The 24,984-nt window shown below is 37.1% G+C and overlaps 1 protein-coding gene across 2 annotated transcripts in view; it reads left to right on the plus strand.

Moving 5' to 3' along the window:
• The window catches only part of SLC5A8 (solute carrier family 5 member 8), a 57,278-nt gene that overhangs the window by 16,798 nt on the left and 15,496 nt on the right, over positions 1-24,984 (plus strand). For both annotated transcript variants that reach the window (XM_019446571.2, XM_019446572.2), the window contains exons 7-11: positions 2,994-3,123; positions 6,394-6,482; positions 7,580-7,692; positions 10,431-10,498; positions 23,855-23,941. In XM_019446571.2, the coding sequence (XP_019302116.2) occupies positions 2,994-3,123; positions 6,394-6,482; positions 7,580-7,692; positions 10,431-10,498; positions 23,855-23,941 (487 nt within the window). The remainder of the gene's footprint in view (positions 1-2,993; positions 3,124-6,393; positions 6,483-7,579; positions 7,693-10,430; positions 10,499-23,854; positions 23,942-24,984) is intronic.

Consider the following 24,984-nt stretch of genomic DNA (forward strand, 5'->3'; position numbering starts at 1 on the left):
TGAATTCCATTTTCTATCTCAGATCATAGGATGTGAAAGCAGAGGATGGGTGAGAGATTCCTCTCAAGCAGGCAGATCCTGAGTAATGACCATATGTGGACAGGTAGAGAATAGTGGGAGAGCATTCCAGATAGACATTGATTTGAACATAGCCCAGAAGTCAGAAGGATAACATGATCAGGGAACTCTCAAGCCCATCATGGCTTGAAAAAAGAGTACAAATGGTGGCTGGTTCTTTCTCAGGAAGCCTCAGATCAGTGTGGTGATCACCATTCCCCATGCTGATAAATAAGGCTAACTGGACCCACATGCATTTAGGAACTTAAAAATTCCAAATAGCTTAAGAGTAGCAGCATGATTAAAGTAGGATGATGAATGGCAATTCTATTTCTATTCAAAGGAAAACATGAAAATATTGTGATGTCACATGTCAGAACTCAATATATTGAGGGTAAATTGGTTTAAACATGATCTGTCTTTGGAACATTCTGTAATAAAAGATCTACAAGAAAATCAGCACAGTAACTGGATATAGAATACCCCAAAAGTGAGCTTAGGGGTTCTGGTATTTTTAGGAACTTTGAAGGAATGTAGTTTATACTTCCAGTAATCCACTGGACTTTAAATCTATGCTAGAGCTGATGCCTCTCCCAAATTAATTGTGCACATACTCTTTTGTTTCTTTGGGAACATGAAACTCAAAAAGCCCAATTTTATAACAAAAAGACCAGAATTGGAGCTTTAGAGCTTTCTTAATAAAAAACAATTTCCTTTGGAACGGCCCAGTGGGTCTCCTTAACAAGGCAGAATCCCTGAGCTCAGAGGAATCATTTTCTCCTACTTCTTTTCTTTTTTTTATTAATTTGTTTTATTTTTTATTTTTTAAATGTACATCCAAATTAGTTAGCATATAGTGCAACAATGATTTCAGGAGTAGATTCCTTAGTGCCCCTTACCCATTTAGCCCATTCCCCCCTCTCAGAACCCCTCCTGTAACCCTCAGTTTGTTCTCCATATTTATGAGTCTCTTCTGTTTTGTCCCCCTCCGTTTTTATTTTTTATTTTTTATTTATTTTTTATTTATTATTTTTTAAATTTAATGTTTTATTTATTTTTGAGACAGAGAGAGACAGAGCATGAAGGGGGGAGGGTCAGAGAGAGAGGGAGACACAGAATCTGAAGCAGGCTCCAGGCTCTGAGCTGTCAGCACAGAGCCCGATGTGGGGCTCGAACCCACGGACCATGAGATCATGACCTGAGCCGAAGTCGGATGCTTAACCAACTGAGCCACCCAGGCGCCCCTACCCCTCCATTTTTATATTATTTTTGTTTCCCCTCCCTTATGTTCATCTGTTTTGTCTCTTAAAGTCCTCATATGAATGAAGTCATATGATTTTTGTCTTTCTCTGACTGACTAATTTCACTTAGCATAATACCCTCCAGTTCCATCCATGTAGTTGCAAATGCATTTTCTCTTACTTTTTAACACTGGCTCCTTGGTGAGAATGAATCCTAGCCAGAAAGTTAAGACCTACTGACATTGATTGACCAGGGGCAGTATTAGATGTTGTTGATAAGAAATCTATTTGAATGGCACTAAAGTCAAATAAGACTATATAGTAAAGTATTAAACCCATGTATGAGCAAGGGTGTTAGAGCAGGAAAGCGTCTGTGTAGATTTTCTGATGATTTGGAGATGAGATACACTTATTACACTATTTTTAAACAATAACAAAACATAGAATAAATTTAGTCAATCAAGGGGAAAGGTTAGCAATCTGTTGCTTGGCACCTGTTGGAGGTGGGTTCTCCTGAAACAGACTCTGAGATGGAGGCTGGCATGCTACAGTCTGTTAAGAAATCACTACCTGTAGAAGAAAATGGAAAGGAAGCAGGGTTGACTGGAGGGAGAATTTGGATTGTTATGCATTCTCAGCCAAGGCCTTAGGGAAAGCTCTAAATTTGGGCTGACTCATCAGATTTGTCCCAAATTAGGATGAGGGGACTTGTCCTTTAAACCTCTGAATCCACTAGTCATTGGACACGGGTGCCCCAGGGAAAGAGGCATGATATTGGGTGTTGTACTTCTCTTCAGCCTAGGGCAGCTTGTATCAGTATCCAGTACAGCACCCCTGGGAGAACAATATAGTCACCTTCTGAGAGAGAGAAATGTTAACTATTCAACTGATTATTAAGACATAGAACTCAATGACATTAATATTCATAATATCAATAATTACCATTTAACAAATGTTATTACATGCCAAGCTATATGATATGTACTATTTCATTTAGTCTTATAACTCTGTGAGGTAGGCGTTGTTATCTGTAGGTATAAATGAAGAAACTGAAGTTCACAGAGGCTAAATTACTTGCCTAGGGTCACATATGATAGATCGAACTAGCGTTTATGTTCAGGTCTGACTCCAGTGATGTTATATAAGCCTTTATACTCTCCCAGAGCACACATCATGTATTATAATGGTGAACATTGTTTGGGAAGGTACCTGTTCAAGGAATGCAGATTTGCTTTTCACATTTATTAGATGATATTACAAACCACATTTAAACAAGTTTGGTGAGTTGCTATGTAGATGCTAACAATGTTTAGCAGTTTAGAATTGCATTACTTTTAAAAGGAAAGTGAGTAATGGTTACTGGTCTGTTGACTATTAAAAATCTTTATTTCATGATAAGAAGTTCTGAAGTAATATAATTACATATGATTATAAAGCTGATAACGCCCATGGAACTCTGACCAGGAGAATATAGTTATTTAATAGAGAAACTCCCATCTATGCCATGTATTTCCAAATATATTGTTGATTGAGAGCTTAAAGAGAAGGTTAGGCTAGAATAAAATAGATAGCAGTTTTGACAACCAAAAGATAATGTACATTTATTGAGTAATCATGAAGGTCTTTTCTGTTTATGTTACAAGTTTCCTAATCTTTAGGATGGAAATTACAATTGTCATTTGCTGACTTCTTTAGGTCTCTCTACATCAATCTTCTGGGACTGTGGGCAATCCTCACCTGCTCAGTGCTTTGTGGGCTCGCCCTATATTCCAGGTACCATGACTGTGATCCTTGGACAGCCAAGAAAGTGTCTGCACCAGACCAGGTTCAGTACCATGTCTTTCTTACATGTGCATTAAGGATACCCAGAAAGCTTATTAGCTGGGAGGAAAGAGTGTTCCTGTTTTTGTAGAGAAATAGCAAATAAATACAATGTAATTGTCTTTAATTTCTATAAAGCATTTGACAAAAACTTATTTTAGCAAATATAGTAAGAATGAAGAATGCTGTATCCAAGATTAAAATAGTGAAATACCTGGAAAAATTTCAAGCCAAAGGATCAGTAGAAATAGCTCAAGGCTGGGAGTAGAAATGTAAACACAGTTCAAGAAAAAAAAATCCATGCACAAACCATGGTAGTGTAGAATATTTTACGGTTATTCTCATATGACTTATTTATCAATGGCTTACCTTCCAGTTGTTAAATGATAGATAAACAGATCTAATGAGTGAACATTTACTAAGTACCAACTATGCGATGAGATTCTATGCTCAGAGCTTTGCATGCTTTATCTCTTTTAATTCTCACAACCCTATAATTCTAATTTTAGAGATGAGGAAATGAGTGGCTCTCAGAGAGGTTATATAACTTGCTCAAGGTTACATAGGTAATAAATAAGAATAGCTGCAAGCACTTATCATAACTGTTATAAGTGCTTTATATAGACTTCAACTCTGAATCCTTACAGCCACACTCTGAGGTAGGTGCTATGATTATCTCTCTTTCAAAGATGAGGAAACTGAGAAACAGACAAATCATGTAACCAGCTAGTAAACCTGGAACCAAAATTCAAACTCAGGCAGGCTGCGACCAGAGTCCTAACTTTGAACCTCTGTGCCATATACAACCTTTCAGAAAGGGTAGCTAGAATTCAAATCCAGGGCTGTTAGACTCTAAAGCTTGAGTTCTTGTTCTCAGAGTTCTTGCCAAAATTCTTTTTTCCTTTAAATGTTTATTTTTGAGAGACAGAGTGTGCATGAGCAGGAGAAGGGCAGAGAGAGAGGGGGACAGAAGATCCAGATCAGGCTTTGCACTGACAGCAGAGAGCCTGATGTGGGGCTCGAACTCACGAACCATGAGATCATGACCTGAGCCAAAGTTGTCAGGAGCTTAACCAACTGAGCCACCTAGACACCCCCACCCCCGCAAATTATTTTCTAAGACTAGTTTGTAAATCAAGTGCCCAGGGGACTCATGAGAAAGAAGATAGACCTGCATTCTATGTTGGTGTAAATGCATCACATACTCCTAGAAAAATGCAACTTTGTGAGATTAGAAAATGAGAGCCTCAATGAGCTGTGCATCTCAACCCTATCTTCACATGTGTCCTCCTGTTAATAAATAGATCTTTCCTATTTGCTCAGAGAATCTAAGAAACATGTTTCCTCTGAAGATGGAGGCACTCTTCCCTTATGTTCTCTCTAGTGAAGAATATTTTGTTCTTTTTGTCAATGTTTATTGTTTGTAGTTTATATAATGAGGACAGTAGGGATGTTAAAAATGTTTCTCATTTATCTTATCCTACCCCTGGACAATCACAACAGAAAATGTCTACAATCTCCTAACCTTGAGACTCGTCATAGAATGACAATGGGGGTGGAATGGGGTCTTGCATGCATGCACCTGTCATTTTGAGAGACTGTGCTGATTTTTTTTTTTTTTTTTTTAAGAAAGGTTTCCTCCAAATTGGATGATTCCAGTGTTGTGTTGATTGTTAAGAAGTTAATCCAATTAACAGTTCCCTGGGGATACAATGCACATAGGCACAGTCAGTAGAAAGTCAGGTCAAAATCTTAACCTGAGGAGAGCAAAGATATATTTCTGTGACACAATGCTGGACCTCACCCTGAGGAAGCAAGATTAGTGTTTAGATACAGTTTTACTACTTTTCTATCTGTCGGTCTTGCTAGTTCTACCTATACCTGAGGGGGTCATTCAGAATATGAAATATCACCCCAAAAACTTTTGAGAAAGTTGATGATAGGGTAGAGGATTTTAGATCTTGTTATAGCAGTAACAGTGGAAACTTGACTTTTGTTTTATATGGAATACTGCTTAAAGTGACACTTTTAAGATATCTTGGGAAAATTTGGTCTTGATTTCATAGAGAGATAACTGCTATTCTCTCTTTCTGAGAATAAAAATTTAGTAAGCTTTGGATAAAGTGGAGAAATTCTTAAAACAACTCAACACAGACCCTTGTAACAGTGGGTTAATAGTAACAAACTATTGTTAAATGAAATCAAAGAGGCTGATAAGATAGGACATGCCATCCACTCTATACTGTCAGAGAAGGAATCAAGAATGTTTTAATGCAAATGAAGGGAATTTTTCCTAGAAAATTATCCTCTTAGTACCCTTTTGATTTAAAAATTAGTGTTGCCAAAAGACTGGCATGTAACATAGTACTGAAGTAATACACTTTCCCATCCTTATTTAATATTTATTTTTCTTAAGTAACTTATCAAAAAGTAAGTTGATATCAGGAACTTTTCAAAAAGAAGCAAGTTTCAGAAACTTCCTGAGGGTACTCTCCACTTGTCACTATTTCTCATACTATATGCAGCTGTAATTACACTTTCAGTTCTGGGTAGTGATTGAAGTTCACAAAGATATCTTTGAGTCATCAAGTCAAGTTAAATTAATTTAACTATGCTGTTTGCTTAAGCATAGAGGTATGTAAAATATTTCCTTTAAATTCTTTTATTATTCTAAAGAATGAGAACAGCTACTTTTAAAAAAATTTTTTTAAATGTTTTTATTTATTTTTGAGACAGAAAGAGAACATGAGCAGGGGAGGAGCAGAGAGAGAGGGAGACATAGAATCCAAAGCAGGCTCCAGGCTCTGAGCTGTCAGCACAGAGCCTGACACAGGGCTCAAACTCACGGACTGAGATCATGACCTGAGCTGAAGTTGGACACTTAGCCAACTGAGCCACCCAGGTGCCCTGAGAACAGCTGCTTTTTAATCAAGCATTTACCATATTCCATGTATTATACTAAGAGCTCTACATTTAACTTTTATAGCAAGTATATGGGATTCGTATTATTACCCCTCATTTACAGGTGAGGATACTGAGTCTTAGAGAAATTAAGTAACAAAAATTACTTCTGTCTGAATCTAGAATCTGTATCCTTAACTACTGTGCTATTCTTTTAAGTGTTAGCAGTTAAATAATATAATTTTTCATATTTAGAAATTTCAATTATGTGGAATAAGTTCCATTAGTTCTTGAAGAACACAAGATAAATGATACATTAATAATTTTATTTGGTAGCAAATAGCACTCAGGAGTAAATTTTGGAATTTTTCAGCTCATGCCTTATTTGGTACTGGACATTCTACAAGATTATCCGGGTCTTCCTGGACTTTTTGTGGCCTGTGCTTACAGTGGAACATTAAGGTATGAACTATGACCCTAACAGTACATGGTTTCCCTATTGGGATCTTTCTTTTGTTATTGGATATTTTGGGGGATAAAGCTGAATTCTGAAAATGAGCACAAATAGGGCCCAGTGAGTAATCTACTCTGTGTATCCTGTTGTTCTCAGTTTCAGTCTTACCTCTGTGGACTAGCAGTCTATTATCCTCAGTCTCCACTTTTAACTTGGTCCCTGCTGTCTAATACATCATCACCTACCCTGGAGGGTCACTATAATAATGATCAGTTGGTGGTAGTTTTCACTGATTATCAAAAATGGGTACCTATGGTCTCAGTTTAAAATATATGGATAGATAAAGCATGGTCAAATGGAAAATTAGAATTAAAATCTCCTGTTACATGCTGAATAATATGCACTGTCCAAAGACTCTTGTTCTGTGTTTGAACTTACTTATTGCACTTTCTTCTAGTGTTTGTGCCAGGGATTTTTTTTTTTTTTTTTTTTTGACAGAGAGAGTGAGAGAGCATGAGCAGAGGAGAGGAACAGAGGGAGAGAGAGAGAATCCTAAGTAGGCTCCACGCACAGAGCCCAGCACACAGGCCTTAGTCCCATGACCCCAGGATCATAACCTGAGCTGAAATCAAGAGTTGGACACTCAACCAACTAAGCTACCCAGGTGCCCCTGTGCCAGGAAATTCTTGATTAACATGTACAGTGTATGTTAGTGAGGATTCAGGAAATTAATATTATTGATATTTATGGCATATATTAGTGAGGATTTATGATAGTCCTTTCTCTGCACAAAGAAAAATAAGTTTTAAAGTCACTATATAATAGTATTGTGTAGTCTGTAGATTGTTTCCATAGACACTGAGAATTTATTGCAAAATGGAAGCAACATAAAATTGTCCTTTCTCACTATTAAGCCTATGGATGTTGACTGAATCATTCTTGGATGATATCAGTTTCCAGAAAGAAGATGTTGTGATCATGAAAAATATAGTAGAAATCTGGTTATATTTCAGCAATGACAGTTTGTTTCCCCCTTTCTTATTCCTACTTAAAGTATTATTAAAGTTAAAATATTATAAATCAAAAGTTTGATTTTCTCTTACAGCACAGTGTCCTCCAGTATTAATGCCTTAGCAGCAGTAACTGTGGAAGATCTAGTTAAACCTCACTTCAGATCACTCTCAGAAAGGTCTCTCTCTTGGATTTCCCAAGGACTGAGTAAGTTTCCATGTTCACAATTCTATTTTAGCCCTGGGAGATGATTTTTAGAGATACCAGAAATTCATTTTCCTGGAAGACACAGAGTAAGAACCTCTGAGTGTAAGTGTATCTATGCATATGCATGCCTGTCACTAAGCACAGCCATCCCATATTTGCAGTCAAGATTTGGGAGACCTTTCAAGTGATTAATTGTCAGGGGGCCACAAAGAGCAATTTTCTTATTTGGCTGTCCTTCTTTTTGAACTTCTTCTTAGCTACAGAAAAAAATCCAACCCTTTTCCTTTCCAAACTTTAGCCCACGGTTTTAAGAAATACCCTTAGTTTGGAGGCAAGAGCCCACATTTTATTACCTAAGAGCTCACTGTCAGTTTAAAGTACATAGTCTGTGTGTATGAATTGAAGATAAACAGAGTGTTATGATTTTTGAACCATCTTGATTGTCTATTCTGTCTGTACATGTAGACTGCTCTAGAGATAGTTAATAAAATTGTACAGGGAAGGCTCATCTTCTATTTATAGATGTAGGACCTTATGAGGGGTTAAGTATCAGTTGAATGGAAAGGTTTAAAGACCCCAGTTCCCAGATGTCCCAAATGTAACAATCTGACTCAAAGAAATCTGGCTAGTGTACTTCATTTTTTGTTTTTGATGTTTTGGTTATATGTGTTCTGGAATGAATGACTAACAAACTTGTTTTTTCAAAAGAATCTTTAACTACAACCCAATAACACTAATAGACTGTCAAAGAAATAGTAAATAATATTCTATTTTGAACCATAATTCTATATGTAATTGTCTTGACTATCATCTGGAATAAGTACTTAGTTTATATTTTTCAGTGTCCCTTACATTTTTTTTAAAAAAAATTTTTTAATGTTTATTTATTTTTGAGAGAGACAGAGACAGAATGCAAATGGGTTAGGGGCAGAGACAGAGAGACAGAGAGAGACACAGAATCCAAAACAGGCTCCAGGCTCCAAGTTGTTAGCACAGAACCCGATGTGGGTCTCGAACTCACGAGCTGTGAGATCATGACCTGAGCCAAAGTTGGACGCTCAACTGACTGACCCACCCAGGCGCCTGAGTGTGCCTTACATTTAAATAACATTGCATAATTTTGTTAGGTGCCCAATTTTAATCCTGCAGCATAATTTCAGAATGATACAATGCTTCCCAAAGAGTATTTAGATTGGTTTGTTATAGGATTATCAAAACTGTGTGGTTTTCAATAGAAGCTTTTGAAGCCAGATAGACCTAATCTTGCTCACCAATTTATTAGCCTTAAGCAAACCCAATAACCTAATACAGCTTGAATTTCTTTATATGGAAAATGAAACAAAATGTGTTCACCTTGCGGGTACAATGAGGTTTAGAGATAATGCATATAAAACAAGAGGCACTAGCTTGTGCTCAAGGAAGGATGTTGATAATGATTAATAACAAATCAACTCTGCTAGTGTAGATGAGGTTTTTGTTTACTTTGAAGGGTTATGTAAAGTCATTATCTTGAGATATGTACAGTAAAGGTATCATAGAGAAGAATACGGCAAATGATTTGAATGTGTTTCCAGTAACTTTGATACCAAAACCCATAATGGTGACCATCCATGAGCAATCAGATAGAGAAGAATCAAGCTAAATATGTTAGAAATACCATTTACATTAGGATTAAGAGGTATAAAAATGATTGTATCTCAAGCTCTTTGCAAAAACTTAATGTAAGGTTTCCATTCAGGTGCAAAAAGGTCATTTACCCAATATAATTAACAAAGGTGTGAATGCTAGTGTAAGTCAGATAGATATAAGGAATGCACTAATTTTATGATGAGCAAAGCTATCATTCATTTTTTTTGTTTTGAATTTTATGCGTGGGAAATTATATTGACTGATTTCAGGTGATTTGTGCTGAATGGAAGTCTTCAAAAATAAAAATCTGGGTGTGTGTGTGTAAATTTTAATTTAATTTCAAAAGTAAAACATGTACTTGGAGAAAATCTGGAAAATATTGAAAGCCAAAAGAGAAAAAAAAAAATCCCATAATCTATAATCTGGCCAGCAGTGGTGGCTTGAGAATTTCTATAAAGTTGTGGGGAAATAATTTGGTAGAAGGGGTAATATCATACTTGTCTTTGATGCTATCTTTCTTGGCTAGTTTAACAAGAAAGGGTTGGGTATGTTGATTGAGATAAGAAGAGGGCTAAAGATCCTAAACCACCCCTTGGTGTGGATGAACACTTCCTGGGAGAAATGGACACTTCAAATCAGAGCACTCTAATTTCTGATGTTTATTAATCCTCTCCCCCATCATGCTGTACACAGCAGAGCTGGATTGTGTCCTGTTTCTGGCAAACTGAAAACAGAGACCTAAGCCTTCCTTTATAAACAAATGTTTATAGAGGATTAGATTAATAACACAATAGTTCTTAGCTTTAAAGTCCCCGTAGTTAATGCTAGGGATTTTTCACTTATATAATCTAATGTAATTAATCCTGAGACACAATATCAGAGTTTTCTTTCCTCTTTGCACTCTGCTGATCTTGTAAGAAAACACCCCTTCCTTTTTTTTTTTTTTTTTTTTTTTTTTTTTGTCTGGCTTTGATGTATGTGGCCATTTTTCACCACAATCATCACAATCATATTAATTACTTTGAATCAAAGGTGTGGTAGCTTATTCTATTGAGAATTCGAATCCTCTGGGTCTGAATTTTATACTGGCTTTTATATCATCCATCTAGGTGTGATGTTTGGAGCTCTGTGTATTGGAATGGCTGCACTGGCATCACTAATGGGAGCTTTGCTGCAGGTAAGAGCTGATTCTGGAAGCTTTGAATCCTAATCACTGAATTCTTGTTTTTTAAATGTTGATGTGACCATCCTTCCAGACTTCTCTATTCATCTATATGTACACATATCAAGGAACAGAGATGACTAAATTCTTTAAATTTTTTAAAATTAAACTTTCTATTTTCATATAATTTTAGATTTACATGCAATTTTAAGAAATAATACAGAAATATCTCATATACCCTTTACCTAGTTTTTCTCAATGGCGTGAGATTTAGAATGATGTTCTTTTTTTCCCCTTTCCCCATGGATGTCCAGTTGTAAAGGCTATCTTTCTTCCATTGACTTACACCTATATTAAAAATCGGTTAGGGGGCGCCTGGGTGGCTCAGTTGGTTGAGCATCCAACTTTGGCTCAGGTCATGTTCTCACTGCTTGTGAATTCGAGCCCCGCCCTGCATCAGGCACTGTGCTGACAGCTCAGAGCCTGGAGCCTGCTTCAGATTCTGTGCCTCCCTCTCTCTCTTTACCCCTCCTCTGCTTGCGCTGTGTCTCTGTCTCTCTCTCAAAAATAAATAAAACATTAAAATTTTTTTTAAAAAAACAGGCATATTTGTGTGGGTCTATTTCTGGTTTCTTTATTTTGTTCTATTGATCTGTGTGTCTATCCCTCTGTCAATACTACACAGTCTTGATTTGTATGGCTTTATAATAAGTCTAGAATCAGGTAAACTAATTTCCACTTTATTCTTATTTTTAAAAATTGTTTTAGCCATTCTAGTTCCTTTGCCTCTCCATATAAAGTTTAGAATAATCTTCTCTATATCTAAAAATATGTTATTTAGATTGTGATAGGATTGCATTAAATCTGTATATCATTTTGGGGAGAATTGACATCTTTATTATGCTGAATCTTTGAATCCATGAATGTAGTATATTTCTTCATTTAATTAGATCCCTGGTTTTTCTCATCACCATTGTGTAATTTTCAGTATACAAGTTGTGTATGTATTTAGTGATATTTACACCTCGGTATTTCATTTTAAGAATTTTAAAAAAGTTTTTATTTTAATTTCAGTTAACATACAGTGGTATATTAGTTTCAGGTATACAGTATAGTGATTCAATAATTCCATACATTACCTGGTGCTCATCATGACAAGTGGATACTATAATCCCCATTACCTACTTAATCTATCCTCCTACCCACCTTCCCTCTGGTAACCATCAGTTTGTTCCCTATAGTTAAGAGTCTGTTTCTTGGTTCATTTCTCTCTCTATCTCTCTCTCTCTCTCTCTCACTCTCTCTCTCTCTCTCTCTCTCTCTCTCTCTCTCTCCCCCTCCCTCCTTCCCTTTGCTTGTTTGTTTTGTTTTAAATTCCACATATGGGTGAAGTCATATGGTATTTATCTTCCTCTGACTGACTTTTTTCACATAGCATTATACTCTCTAGCTCCATTCACATCATTACAACTGGCAAGATTTCATTCTTTTTATGGTTGGCTAATATTCCACTACACATACATGCAAATACACACACAACACATATTTATCCTTTCAGTGGACACTTGGGCTACTTCCATATCTTGGCTATTATAAACAATGGTGCTATAAACATAGGGGTACAGGTATCTCTTTGAATTTGTGTTCTTGTGTTCTTTGGGTAAATACCCAGTAGTACAATTACTGGATCATAGGGTAGTTCTATTTTTAACTTTTTGAGGAACCTCCATATTGTTTGCCAGTATGCATGCCCAACAACAGTAGAATGCACCAGTTTCCATTCCCACCAATTGTTCACGATGGTTCCTTTTTCTCCACATCCTCATCAATACTTACTGTTTCTTGTGTTGTTTTTAGCCATTCTGATAGGTGTGAGGTGATATTTTATTGTAGTTTTGGTTTGTATTTCCCTGATGATAAGTGATGATGAGCATCTTTTCACGTGTCTGTTGGCCAATGTCTTTGGAGAAGTGTCTGTCCATGTCTTCCGCCCATTTTTTATTGGGTTATTTGTTTTTTGGGTGTTGACTTTTAGAAGTTCTTTAAATATTTTGTATACTAATCCTTTATCAGATATGTCATTTGCAAATATCTTTTCCCATTCAGTAAGTTGCCTTTTAGATTTGTGCATTGATTTCTTCACTCTGCAGAAGCTTTTTATTTTGAGGTAGTCTCAATAGTTTATTTTTGCTTTTGTTTCCCTTGCCTCAGGGGACCTATGTAGAAACAAATTACTATAGCCATTGTCATCAAAATTAACTATCTGTGTGCTCTTCTAAGATTTTTATTGTTTAAGGTCTCACATTTAAGTCTTTAATCCAATTTGAATTTATTTTTCTATATTGTGTAAGAAAGTGGTCCAGTTTCATTCTTTTGCATGTAGCTGTCCAGTTTTCCCAACACCATTTGTTGAAGAAAGAGACTGTCTTTTTCCCACTGGATATTCTTTCCCGCTTTGTTGAAGATTAATTGAGCATATAATTGTGGGTTTATTTCTGTGGTTTCTATTGTGTTTCATTTACCTTTTGTCTACTTTTGTGCCAGTACCATATATACTGTTTTGATTACTACAGCTTTGTAATATAACTTGAAGTCTGGAGTTGTGATTCCTCCAGCTTTGCTTTGCTTTTCTAAGATTGCTTTGACTATTTGGGGGTCTTTTGTGGTTCCATATAAATTTTAGAACTGTTTGTTGTAGTTCTGTGAAAAATGCTATTGGTATTTTGATAGGGATTGCATTAAATGTGTAGATTGCTAGGGTAGACTAGACGTTTTTTTTGTTTGTTTGTTTGTTTGTTTACTTTTTTTTTCAATATATGAAATTTATTGTCAAATTGGTTTCCATACAACACCCAGTGCTCATCCCAAAAGGTGCCCTCCTCAATACCCATCACCCACCCTCCCCTCCCTCCCACCCCCATCAACCCTCAGTTTGTTCTCAGTTTTTAAGAGTCTCTTATGCTTTGGCTCTCTCCCACTCTAACCTCTTTTTTTTTTTCCTTCCCCTCCTCCATGGGTTTCTGTTAAGTTTCTCAGGATCCACATAAGAGTGAAACCATATGGTATCTGTCTTTCTCTGTATGGCTTATTTCACTTAGCATCACACTCTCCAGTTCCATCCACGTTGCTACAAAGGGCCATATTTCGTTCTTTCTCATTGCCATGTAGTACTCCATTGTGTATATAAACCACAATTTCTTTATCCATTCATCAGTTGATGGCCATTTAGGCTCTTTCCATAATTTGGCTATTGTTGAGAGTGCTGCTATAAACATTGGGGTACAAGTGCCCCTATGCATCAGTACTCCTGTATCCCTTGGGTAAATTCCTAGCAGTGCTACTGCTGGGTCATAGGGTAGGTCTATTTTTAATTTTCTGAGGAACCTCCACACTGTTTTCCAGAGTGGCTGCACCAGTTTGCATTCCCAGCAACAGTGCAAGAGCGTTCCCGTTTCTCCACATCCTCTCCAGCATCTGTAGTCTCCTGATTTGTTCATTTTGGCCACTCTGGCATGAGATGATATGAGTGTGGTTTTGATTTGTATTTCCCTGATGAGGAGTGACGTTGAGCATCTTTTCATGTGCCTGTTGGCCATCCGGATGTCTTCTTTAGAGAAGTGTCTGTTCATGTTTTCTGCCCATTTCTTCACTGGGTTATTTGTTTTTTGGGTGTGGAGTTTGGTGAGCCCTTTATAGATTTTGGATACTAGTCCTTTGTCCGATATGTCATTTGCAAATATCTTTTCCCATTCCGTTGGTTGCCTTTTAGTTTTGTTGATTGTTTCCTTTGCTGTGCAGAAGCTTTTTATCTTCATAAGGTCCCAGTAATTCATTTTTGCTTTTAATTCCCTTGCCTTTGGGGATGTGTCGAGTAAGAGATTGCTACGACTGAGGTCAGAGAGGTCTTTTCCTGCTTTCTCCTCGAGGGTTTTGATGGTTTCCTGTCTCACATTCAGGTCCTTTATCCATTTTGAGTTTATTTTTATGAATGGTGTGAGAAAGTGGTCTAGTTTCAGCCTTCTGCATGCTGCTGTCCAGTTTTCCCGACACCATTTGTTAAAGAGACTGTCTTTTTTCCATTGGATGTTCTTTCCTGCTTTGTCAAAGATTAGTTGGCCATACGTTTGTGGGTCTAGTTCTGGGGTTTCTATTCTATTCCATTGGTCTATGTGTCTGTTTTTGTGCCAGGTAAATGGTTTTTTAAAATGTATTGTTGGATTCAGTTTGCTAGCATTTTGTTGAGAATTTTTGCATCTATGTTTATCAAAGATATTGATTGGTCTGTAGTTCTCTTTATTATGGTGTCTTTATCTGGTTTTGGTATCAGAGTAATGCTGGCCTGAAAGAATGAAATTAGTTCTCCTTCCTCTTCTATTTTTTGGAATAGTTTGAAAAAAATAGGTATTAATTCCTCTTTAAATGTTTGGTAGAATTCACCTGTGAAGCCATCTGGTCCTGACCTTCTATTTGTTGGCGTTTTTGATTGCTGATTCAATTTCTTTGCTGATAATTGGTTTGTTCAAATTTTCTATTTCTCCCTGTTTCAGTTTTCATAGATTATATGTTTCTAGGAATTTTTCCATTTCTTCTAGGTTGCCCAATTTGTTGGCATATAGTTTTTCATAATATTCTAATTGTTTGTATTTCTGTGGTGTTGGTTGTTATTTCCCTCTTTCATTTGTAATATTATTTATTTGAATCATTTCTCTTTTTTTCTTGATACTTCTGGCTAGAGGCTTAGCAGTTTTATTAATTTTTTCAAAGAACCAGCTTCTAGTTTCATTGATGAGTTCTATTTTTTTTTTTTTTTTAGTTTTTATATAGTTTATTTATTCTCTAATCCTTATTATTTCCTTTATTCTTCTGGTTTTAGGCTTTGTTTGTTGTTTGCAGGTGTAAGGTTAAGTTGTTTATTTGAGACTTTTCTTGTTTCTTGATATAGGCCTGTATTGCTATAAACTTCCCTCTTAGAACCACTTTTGCTGTATCCCAAAGGTTTTGAACTGTTGTCTTTCATATTCATTAGTTTCCATGTACTTTTTGATTTTTTCTTTTATTTTCTGGTTGACACATTCATTGTTTAGTAGCATGGTATTTAACCTCCATGTATTTGTGGTCTTCCAGATTTTTTCTTGTGGTTGACTTCTAGTTTCATAGTGTTGTGGTTGGAAAAGATGCATGGTATGATTTCTATCTTTTTGAATGTGCTGAGGTTTGTTTCGTGGGTTAATATGTGATCTGTTTTGGAGGATGTTCCACGTGTACTCAAAAAGAATGAGTATTCTTTTGTTTTAGGATGGAATTATTTGAATATATCTGTTAAATCCATCTGGTAGTGTATCATTTAAAGCCATTGTTTGCTTGTTGATTTTCTGTTTAGATGAACCGTCTATTGATGTAAGTGGAGTGTTAAAGTTTTGTACTATTATTGTATTGCTATTGATTATTTCCTTTATGTTTGTTAATAGCTGCTTTATTTATTTGGGTGCACCCTCCAACTGTCTAAGTCTTATTTATTCTTCAAGTTTCTTTTTTTCTTTATTTTTTTCTTGTCTGTGTATGTTATAATTTTTTTAATATGAAATTTATTGTCAAATTGGTTTCCATACAACACCCAGTGCTCATCCCAAAAGGTGCCCTCCTTAATGCCCATCACCTACTTTCCCCTCCCTTCCACCCCCCATCAACCCTCAGTTTATTCTCAGTTTTTAAGAGTCTCTTATGGTTTGCCTCATTCTTCTCTGTAACTTTTTTTCCCCTTCCCGTCCCCCATGGTCTTCTGTTAAGTTTCTCAAGATCCACATAAGAGTGAAAACATGTGGTATCTGTCTTTCTCTGTATGACTTATTTCACTTAGCATAACACTTTCCAGTTCCATCCACATTGCTACAAAAGGCCATATTTCATTCTTTCTAGTTGCCAAGTAGTATTCCATTGTATATATAAACCTCAACTTCTTTATCCATTCATCACTTGATGGACATTTAAGCTCTTTCCATAATTTGGCTATTGTTGAAAGTGCTGCTATAAACATAGGGGTATAAGTGCCCCTATGCATCAGCACTCTTGTATCCCTTGGGTAAATTCCTAGCAGTGCTATTGCTGGGTAATAGAGTAGATCTATTTTCAATTTTTTGAGGAACCTCCACACTGTTTTCCAGAGTGGCTGCACCAGTTTGCATTCCCAGCAACAGTGCAAGAAGGTTTCTGTTTCTCCACATCTTCGCCAGCATCTATAGTCTCCTGATTTGTTCATTTTAGCCACTCTGACTGGCGTGAGGTGATATCCAGTGTGGTTTTGATTTGTATTTCCCTGATGAGGAGTGACACTGAGCATCTTTTCATGTGCCTGTTGGCCATCTGGATGTCTTCTTTAGAGAAGTGTCTATTCATGTTTTCTGTCCATTTCTTCATTGGATTATTTGTTTTTTGGGTGTGGAGTTTGGAGAGTTCTTTATAGATTTTGGATACTAGCCCTTTGATATGTCATCTGCAAATATCTTTTCCCATTCCGTTGGTTGCCTTTTAGTTTTGTTGATTGTTTCCTTTGCAGTGCAGAAGATTTTTATCTTCATGAGGTTCCAATAGTTCATTTTTGCTTTTAATTCCCTTGTCTTTGGAGATGTGTCGAGTAAGAGATTGCTACGACTGAGGTCAGAGAGGTCTTTTCCTGCTTTCTCCTCGAGGGTTTTGATGGTTTCCTGTCTCACATACAGGTCCTTCATCCATTTTGAGTTTATTTTTGTAAATGGTATAAGAAGTGGTCTAGTTTCATTCTTCTGCATGTTGCTGTCCAGTTCTCCCAGCACCATTTATTAAAGAGACTGTCTTTTTTCCACTGGATATTCTTTCCTGCTTTTTCAAAGATTAGTTGGCCATACTTTTGTGGGTCCAATTCTGGACTCTCTGTTCTATTCCATTGGTCTATGTGTCTGTTTTTGTGCCAATACCATGCTGTCTTGATGATTACAGCTTTGTAGTAGAGGCTAAAGTCGGGGATTGTGATACCTCCCACTTTGGTCTTCTTCAGTATTCCTTTGGCTATTTGGGGTATTTTGTGGTTCCATACAAATTTTAGGATTGCTTGTTCTAGCTTCAAGAAGAATGCTGGTGCATTTTGATTGGGATTACATTGAATGTGTAGATTGCTTTGGGTAGTATTGACATTTTAACAATATTTATTCTTCCAATCCACGAGCATGGAATGTTTTTCCTTTTTTTTTTTTTTATCTTCTTCAATTTCCTTCATAAGCTTTCTATAGTTTTCAGCATACAGCTCTTTTACATATTTGGTTAAGTTTATTCCTAGGTATTTTATGCTTCTTGGTGCAATTGTGAATGGGATCAGTTTCTTTATTTGTCCTGCTGTTACTTCATTATTACTGTGTAATAATGTAACTGATTTATGTACCTTAATTTTGTATCCTGTGACTTTGCTGAACTCATGTATCAGTTCTAGCAGACTTTTGGTGGAGTCTGTCGGATTTTCCATGTACATTATCATGTCGTCTGCAAAAAGTGAAAGCTTAACTTCACCTTTGCCAATTTTGATGCCTTTGATTTCCTTTTGTTGTCTGATTGCTGATGCTAGAACTTCCAACAGTATGTTAAACAATAGCAGTGAGAGTGGACATCCCTGTTGTGTTCCCGATCTCAGGGGGAAAGCTCTCAATTTTTCCCCATTGAGGATGTGGGCTTTTCATAAATGGCTTTTATGATGTTTAAGTATGTTCCTTCTATCCTGACTTTCTCGAGGGTTTTTATTAAGAAAGGATGCTGAATTTTGTCAAATGCTTTTTCTGCATCGATTGACAGGATCATATGGTTCTTATCTTTTCTTTTATTAATGTGATGTATCACATTGATTGATTTGTGAATGTTGAACCAGACCTGCAGCCCAGGAATGAATTCCACTTGATCATGGTGAATAATTCTTTTTGTATGCTGTTGAATTCAATTTGCTAGTATCTTGTTGAGAATTTTTGCATCCATATTCATCAGGGATATTGGCCTCTAGTTCTCTTTTTTTGCTGGGTCTCTGCCTGGTTTGGGAATCAAAGTAATGCTGGCTTCATAGAATGAGTCTGGAAGTTTTCCTTCCCTTTCTGTTTTTTGGAACAGCTTGAGAAGGATAGGTATTATCTCTGCTTTAAATGTCTGGTAGAATTCCCCAGGGAAGCCATCTGGTCCTGGACTCTTATTTGTTGGGAGATTTTTGATAACTGATTCCATTTCTTCACTGGTTATGGGTCTGTTCAAGCTTTCTATTTCTTCCTGTTTGAGTTTTGGAAGAGTGTGGGTGTTTAGGAATTTGTCCATTTCTTCCAGGTTGTCCAGTTTGTTGGCATATAATTTTTCATAGTATTCCCTGATAATTGCTTGTATTTCTGAGGGATTGGTTGTAATAATTCCATTTTCATTCATGATTTTATCTGTTTGGGTCCTCTCCCTTTTCTTTTTCAGAAGCCTGGCTAGAGGTTTATCAATTTAGTGTCTTTTTTCAAAAAACCAACTCTTGATTTCATTGATGTGCTCTACAGTTTTTTTAGATTCTATATTATTTATTTCTGCTATGATCTTTATTATCTCTCTTCTTCTGCTGGGTTTGGGGTGTCTTTGCTGTTCTGCTTCTATTTCCTTTAGGTGTGCTGTTAGATTTTGTATTGGGGATTTTTCTTGTTTCTTGAGATAGGCCTGGATTGGAATGTATTTTCCTCTCAGGACTACCTTCGCTGCATCCCAAAGCATTTGGATTGTTGTATTTTCATTTTCATTTGTTTCCATATATTTTTTAATTTCTTCTCTAATTGCCTGGTTGACCCACTCATTCTTTAGTAGGGTGTTCTTTAACCTCTATGCTTTTGGAGGTTTTCCAGATTTTTCCTGTGGTTGATTTTAAGTTTCATAGCATTGTGGTCTGAAAGTGTGCATGGTATGATCTCAATTCTTGTATACTTATGAAGGGCTGTTTTGTGACCCAGAATATGATCTATCTTGGAGAATGTTCCATGTGCACTCGAGAAGAAAGTATATTCTGTTGCTTTGGGATGAAGAGTTCAAAATGTATCTGTTAAGTCCATCTGATCCAATGTATCATTCAGGGCCCTTGTTTCTTTATTGCTCCTGTGTCTAGATGATCTATCCATTGTTGTAAGTGGAGTATTAAAGTTCCCTGCAATTACCACATTGTTATCAATAAGGTTGCTTATGTTTGTGATTAATTGTTTTATATATTTGGGGGCTCCCATATTCGGTGCACAGACATAAATAATTGTTAGTTCTTCCTGATGGATAGACCCTGTAATTTTTATGTAATTCCCTTCTTCATCTCTTGTTATAACCTTTAATTTAAAGTCTAGTTTGTCTGATATAAGTATGGCTACTCCAACTTTCTTTTGACTTCCAGTAGCATGATAGATAGTTCTCCATCCCCTCACTTTCAATCTGAAGGTGTCCTCAGGTCTAAAATGAGTCTCTTGTAGACAGCAAATAGATGGGTCTTGTTTTTTTATCCATTCTGATACCCTATGTTTTTTGGTTGGAGCATTTAGTCCATTTACATTCAGTGTTATTAATTGAAATATATGGGTTTAGAGTCATTGTGATATCTGTAGGTTTCATGCTTGTAGTGATGTCTCTGGTACTTTGTGGTCCTTGCAACATTTCACTCACAGAGTCCCCCTTAGGATCTCTTGTAGGGCTGGTTTAGTGGTGATGAAGTCCTTCAGTTTTTGTTTGGGAAAACCTTTATCTCTCCTTCTATTCTGAATGACAGACTTGCTGGATAAAGGATTCTTGGCTGCATATTTTTTCTGTTCATCACATTGAAGATTTCCTGCCATTCCTTTCTGGCCTGCCAAGTTTCAGTAGATAGATCTGCTACTACCCTTATGTGTCTACCTTTGTATGTTAAGGCTCATTTATCCTTAGCTGCTTTAAGAATTCTCTCTTATCCTTGTATTTTGCCAGTTTCACTATGATATGTTGTGCAGAAGTTCGATTTATGTTACGACTGAAGGGAGTTCTCTGTGCCTCTTGGATTTCAGTGCCTGTTTCCTTCCCCAATCAGGGAAGTTCTCAGCTATGATTTGTTCAAGTACACCTTCAGCCCCTTTCTCTCTCTCTCTTCTTCTTCTGGAATTCCTAGGATACGGATATTGTTCTCTTTGATTGCATCGCTTAGTTCTCCAGTTCTCCCCTCATACTCCTGGATTTTTTAAAATCTTTTTCTCAGCCTCCTCTTTTTCCATAGTTTTATCTTCTAGTTCACCTATTCTCTCCTCTGCCTTTTCAATCTGTGCTATTGCTGTCTCCATTTTATTTTGCACCTCATTCATAGCATTTTTTAATTCCTCATGACTATTTTTTAGTCCCTTGATCTCTGTGGCAATAGATTCTCTGTTGTCCTCTATGCTTTTTTCAAGACCAGGGATTAATTTTATGACTATTATTCTAAATTCTTGTTGTTTTATTGCTTAAATTGGTTTTGATCAATTTGTTAGCTGTCACTACTTCCTGGAGTTTCCTTTGAGGAGAATTCTTCCGTTTCATCATTTTGGCAAGTCCCTGCAGTAGCTCCAAACTGCAGGGCACTTCCCCTGTGCTGTCCAGAGAAACTTGTGTTGGTGGGTGGGGCCGCAGTCAGACCTGATGTCTGCCCCCAGCCCACCGCTGGGGCCACAGTCAGACTGGTGTGTACCTTATCTTCCCCTCTCCCAAGGGCAGGACTCACTGTGGAATGGCATGGCCCCTGTCTGGGCTGCTTGCACACTGCGAGGCTTGTGGTGCTGCTTTGATGGGATCTGGCCAAGGGCGTGTTAGCCCAGGTGGATCCGCAAGGTGAACAGGGGAGGGAGGGGCAGGCTTAGCTCGCTTTGCTCTCCGTGGTCCCCTGTGGGAGGGGCCCTGCAGCACCGGGAGGGAGGCGGGCCCATCCCAGGGATAGATCCACAGAAGCACAGCGTTGGGCGTTTGTGAGGTGCAAGCAAGCAAGTTCGGTGACAGGAACTGGTTCCCTCTGGAATTTCAGCTGGGGGATAGGAGAGGGAAATGGTGCTTGCCAGTGCCTTTGTTCCCCCGCTGAGCTGTGTCCTTCTGGGGCTCAACAACTCTCCCTCCAGGCGTCCTCTCCCCCTCCCCACTGTCTGAGAGCAGAGCTGTTGACTTTTAACATTCCAGATGTTAAGTCCCGCTGGCTTTCAGAACTCACACAGTCCGGCCCCTCCACTTTTGCAAGCCAGACTTTGGGGGCTCTGCCTTCCTGTGGGCTGCCCTTCCACCGCCACAGCTCCCTCCCACCAGTCCGTGTAGCACACACCGCCTCTCCGCCCTTCCTACCCTCTTCTGTGGGCCTCTTGTCTACGCTTGGCTCCGGAGAGTCCATTCTGCTAGTCTTCTGGCAATTTTCTGGGTTATTTAGGCCTATGTGGGTGGAGTCTAAGCAATCAACAGGACGAGGTGAGTCCAGCGTCCTCCTACACTGCCATCTTCTATTCTTCAAGTTTCAACTTAAACATCCTTTCTGTTCCCTGCATATGTTTAAGTTTCCCTCTGCCACATATTCTTAGAACACTTTGTGTTTCTCTTACCATATTCTTATTTCCATTATCATATTATATTGTAGTGATTTACTTAATGTCTGTTTTACTAAATAGTGTATAATTCCATGAAAAAATTTTGACATTGTTGTCTAACACTGTATCAAATATCTGGTGTCTACTGCAGTGTTCAAGACATTTAATAAATTCAGCTTGAATGTACCTATTTTGTACTTGTTCATAAATATCCACTTATCAGATCACCCCAAACCCTCCCTGGACCTTCTCTGGGCACCTCGGCTCCCTGTCTGGGACTCCTGGATCTCCCCATTTTCCAGAAAGTTGAAGATCAATGCTGGACAAAGCAGGTCGTCCAGACTCCTTCTTTAGACCTAAGGCGTGGGTCCATTCTGGTTGATTATTGCTTAAGGCATATCAGTTGTTAAAATAGCTTAATCTCATCTTGACTATATGAGTGAATGAATTATGTCCAGATGCACCAAGCTTATCTAGTACAGCTAAGCCATAACCAGCAAAAGTCCTCTGAATGTGCTTTCCTCCATAGTCTGCATTACTGCTTATTCTTCTGTAGTCTGCATTATTGCTTATTCTTCTGTATAGCTTATAGCTCTTAATGTGGTTACTTTCCCTTTTTATCATATATCAACTCTGGCCTGAGTATATACAGTGGGGTGTTCTAGGTATGTCATCATAACTCTAAGCCAGTTTTTGCTTGCTTCCTCTCTAACTTAAGTATTATTTCCTGAGATAGATCTTTTTGGGGATATATTCCTTGTGTCTCCAAAACTGACTCACAGGTCACACTGTCATAGCCTGATTCGTGGGCCATGTGACTTATTTCACATTATGCATTGAAGTCTATCTCCCTTCCTCCTGGGCTCTGGTTCAAGAGAAGTTGTGAAATGACTCCTTAGGATGATATTCTGAGCCATATTCTCCTCAAACAATCATTGTTTGTCATCTGTATCCACACTCCCTTCTATAGTCCAAAAGGTAGGCTTTGTAATTGTTGTTAACCTAAGACTGCTGTCTGTATCCTATAAGATTTTTCTTGACTCAATGTTTTTTCTTTGATTTGCTCATTCTGTTTTATCAAGCCCCTTTACTCTGTAGACAAACTAATGTGTTCCCTAATTCTTCTTATATGGTTCTGTCCACTATTAAAAATTAGCCATTGGATTATTGGGAACTCATATCTCTTGGAATTTTTAGCTATTTGCATATCTCCATTGTTCACATTGTAATTTCTTTTGACATCTATACATCAAAACAAAGGTTACAGTTAGCCAATTACATTTTAAATCTTTCTACATGATTTGATCAATCTTTTTTTTTTTTTTTTTTTTAAATCCTGGTTTTCATTCTAATTCCATTCTTAGGGAACCAAAGATGGTGTTGGGTTTCATTGCCAACTCTGTTCACTTAGGAGTACTTACCCACAGTCTTGTTTTGCAGAAGATTTTGAGAATCAAAGCACAAAGGAGTAATGTGATTGATTATTAACACCTGCAAAAACAGTTGGGAGGAGTAGTGTCCCTCTTGTCTTATGCATTCATATAGGTGCTCCCATTGTCTCATGACTCTCTACCTTCTTTATGTTTTGCTTCCTTTATTGAGGTACCTGAATGAACAGATTAATAGTTGAGACTGAGAAACAGAAGCTTCTAAGTTCTGATGACCTATTTGCCAATGATAAGGCTGCCATGATTTTCTGGAAGAGGCTGACTAAGTTCTCATTCTGATGAAATTTATTTGAAACTTTTTAACTTGGTATTTGAGATTACTAGCTGTTGACTTTTTGTTATTTTTGTAGGCAGCCCTCAGTATATTTGGCATGATTGGTGGACCACTTCTGGGCTTGTTTGCTTTGGGCATTTTGGTTCCCTTTGCCAACTCAATTGTAAGTATAAAGAGTGAATATGTGTAAAGCTTAATTTCCCAAATATAGTAGTGGCTCAATTTTTGTCAATTGTAAAGATATAATTCCTTTGATATCTGTCATTAGTGACTTGGTGACTTAATTACTCATATTGACTTTGCTGGGGTGTACAATAAATTACTATGCACTGGGATTGTGCATATGTAAAGCTAAATGGAAATTGCCAAAACAACATATATTATGTAACTAAATACTTATATAATTAATACTATATAATATATTCTATAATTATATAATTAAAATATAATATAGAATATTATATAACTAAAGTATATATGTTATGAAACATATTATATGTAATATATTATGAATATTATATAACTAAAGCAGCAACTTTTTTGTGCATTTATCTTTTTGCCCTTCTTGAAAATTAATCACTAGGATTTAAAGAAAGGAGATCAACAGGCTCAGATATGAAAGATTTAAGGGCAATAGAGCTGAGGATACTTGTGACTAGCAAGAGTATAGCAAAGAGAAGCAATAAGATAAGATATTCACCACCTTGACCAGAGAGTTTATATTCCTGATATTTAAAGCTATAGCTCCAACACCATGGTTCTGGCCCCAAAGGGGTGATCATAATTGGGAATAGTATCCAGAATAAGGTAATATCTCTCTTCTACATAGACATATCTGTGCTTTGAAGTACTAGATTTTGTTTGGAGTAAATGAAATTGAAATTATTTCTCTGAAAGCGAAAGGAAACTCCTAATCAGGCCTGCTATAGGCTGACATTCAGGAAAAACTGATAATGCATGTTTTGTTGTTTCAGACAGATGTAGAATAACCACAAAACTATGACTTTACATTTAGAATTCCATTTTCTTCATGAGGCATTAGGGATTGGTAAGGCAGCTACTAATAAAGGCTGTTACCATTATTACTAATAATTCTCAGAGAAATAATTCTCAACAGATGGTAGCTGTACTTGTGGTGAGCATAACATAATATATATAGAAATTAAATCACTGTGTTTCAGTACCCCTGAAATTAATGTAACATTG

Source organism: Panthera pardus, unplaced genomic scaffold, assembly GCF_024362965.1.
Source record: "Panthera pardus isolate Hobbes unplaced genomic scaffold, ASM2436296v1 HiC_scaffold_6, whole genome shotgun sequence".
NCBI lineage: Eukaryota > Metazoa > Chordata > Mammalia > Carnivora > Felidae > Panthera > Panthera pardus.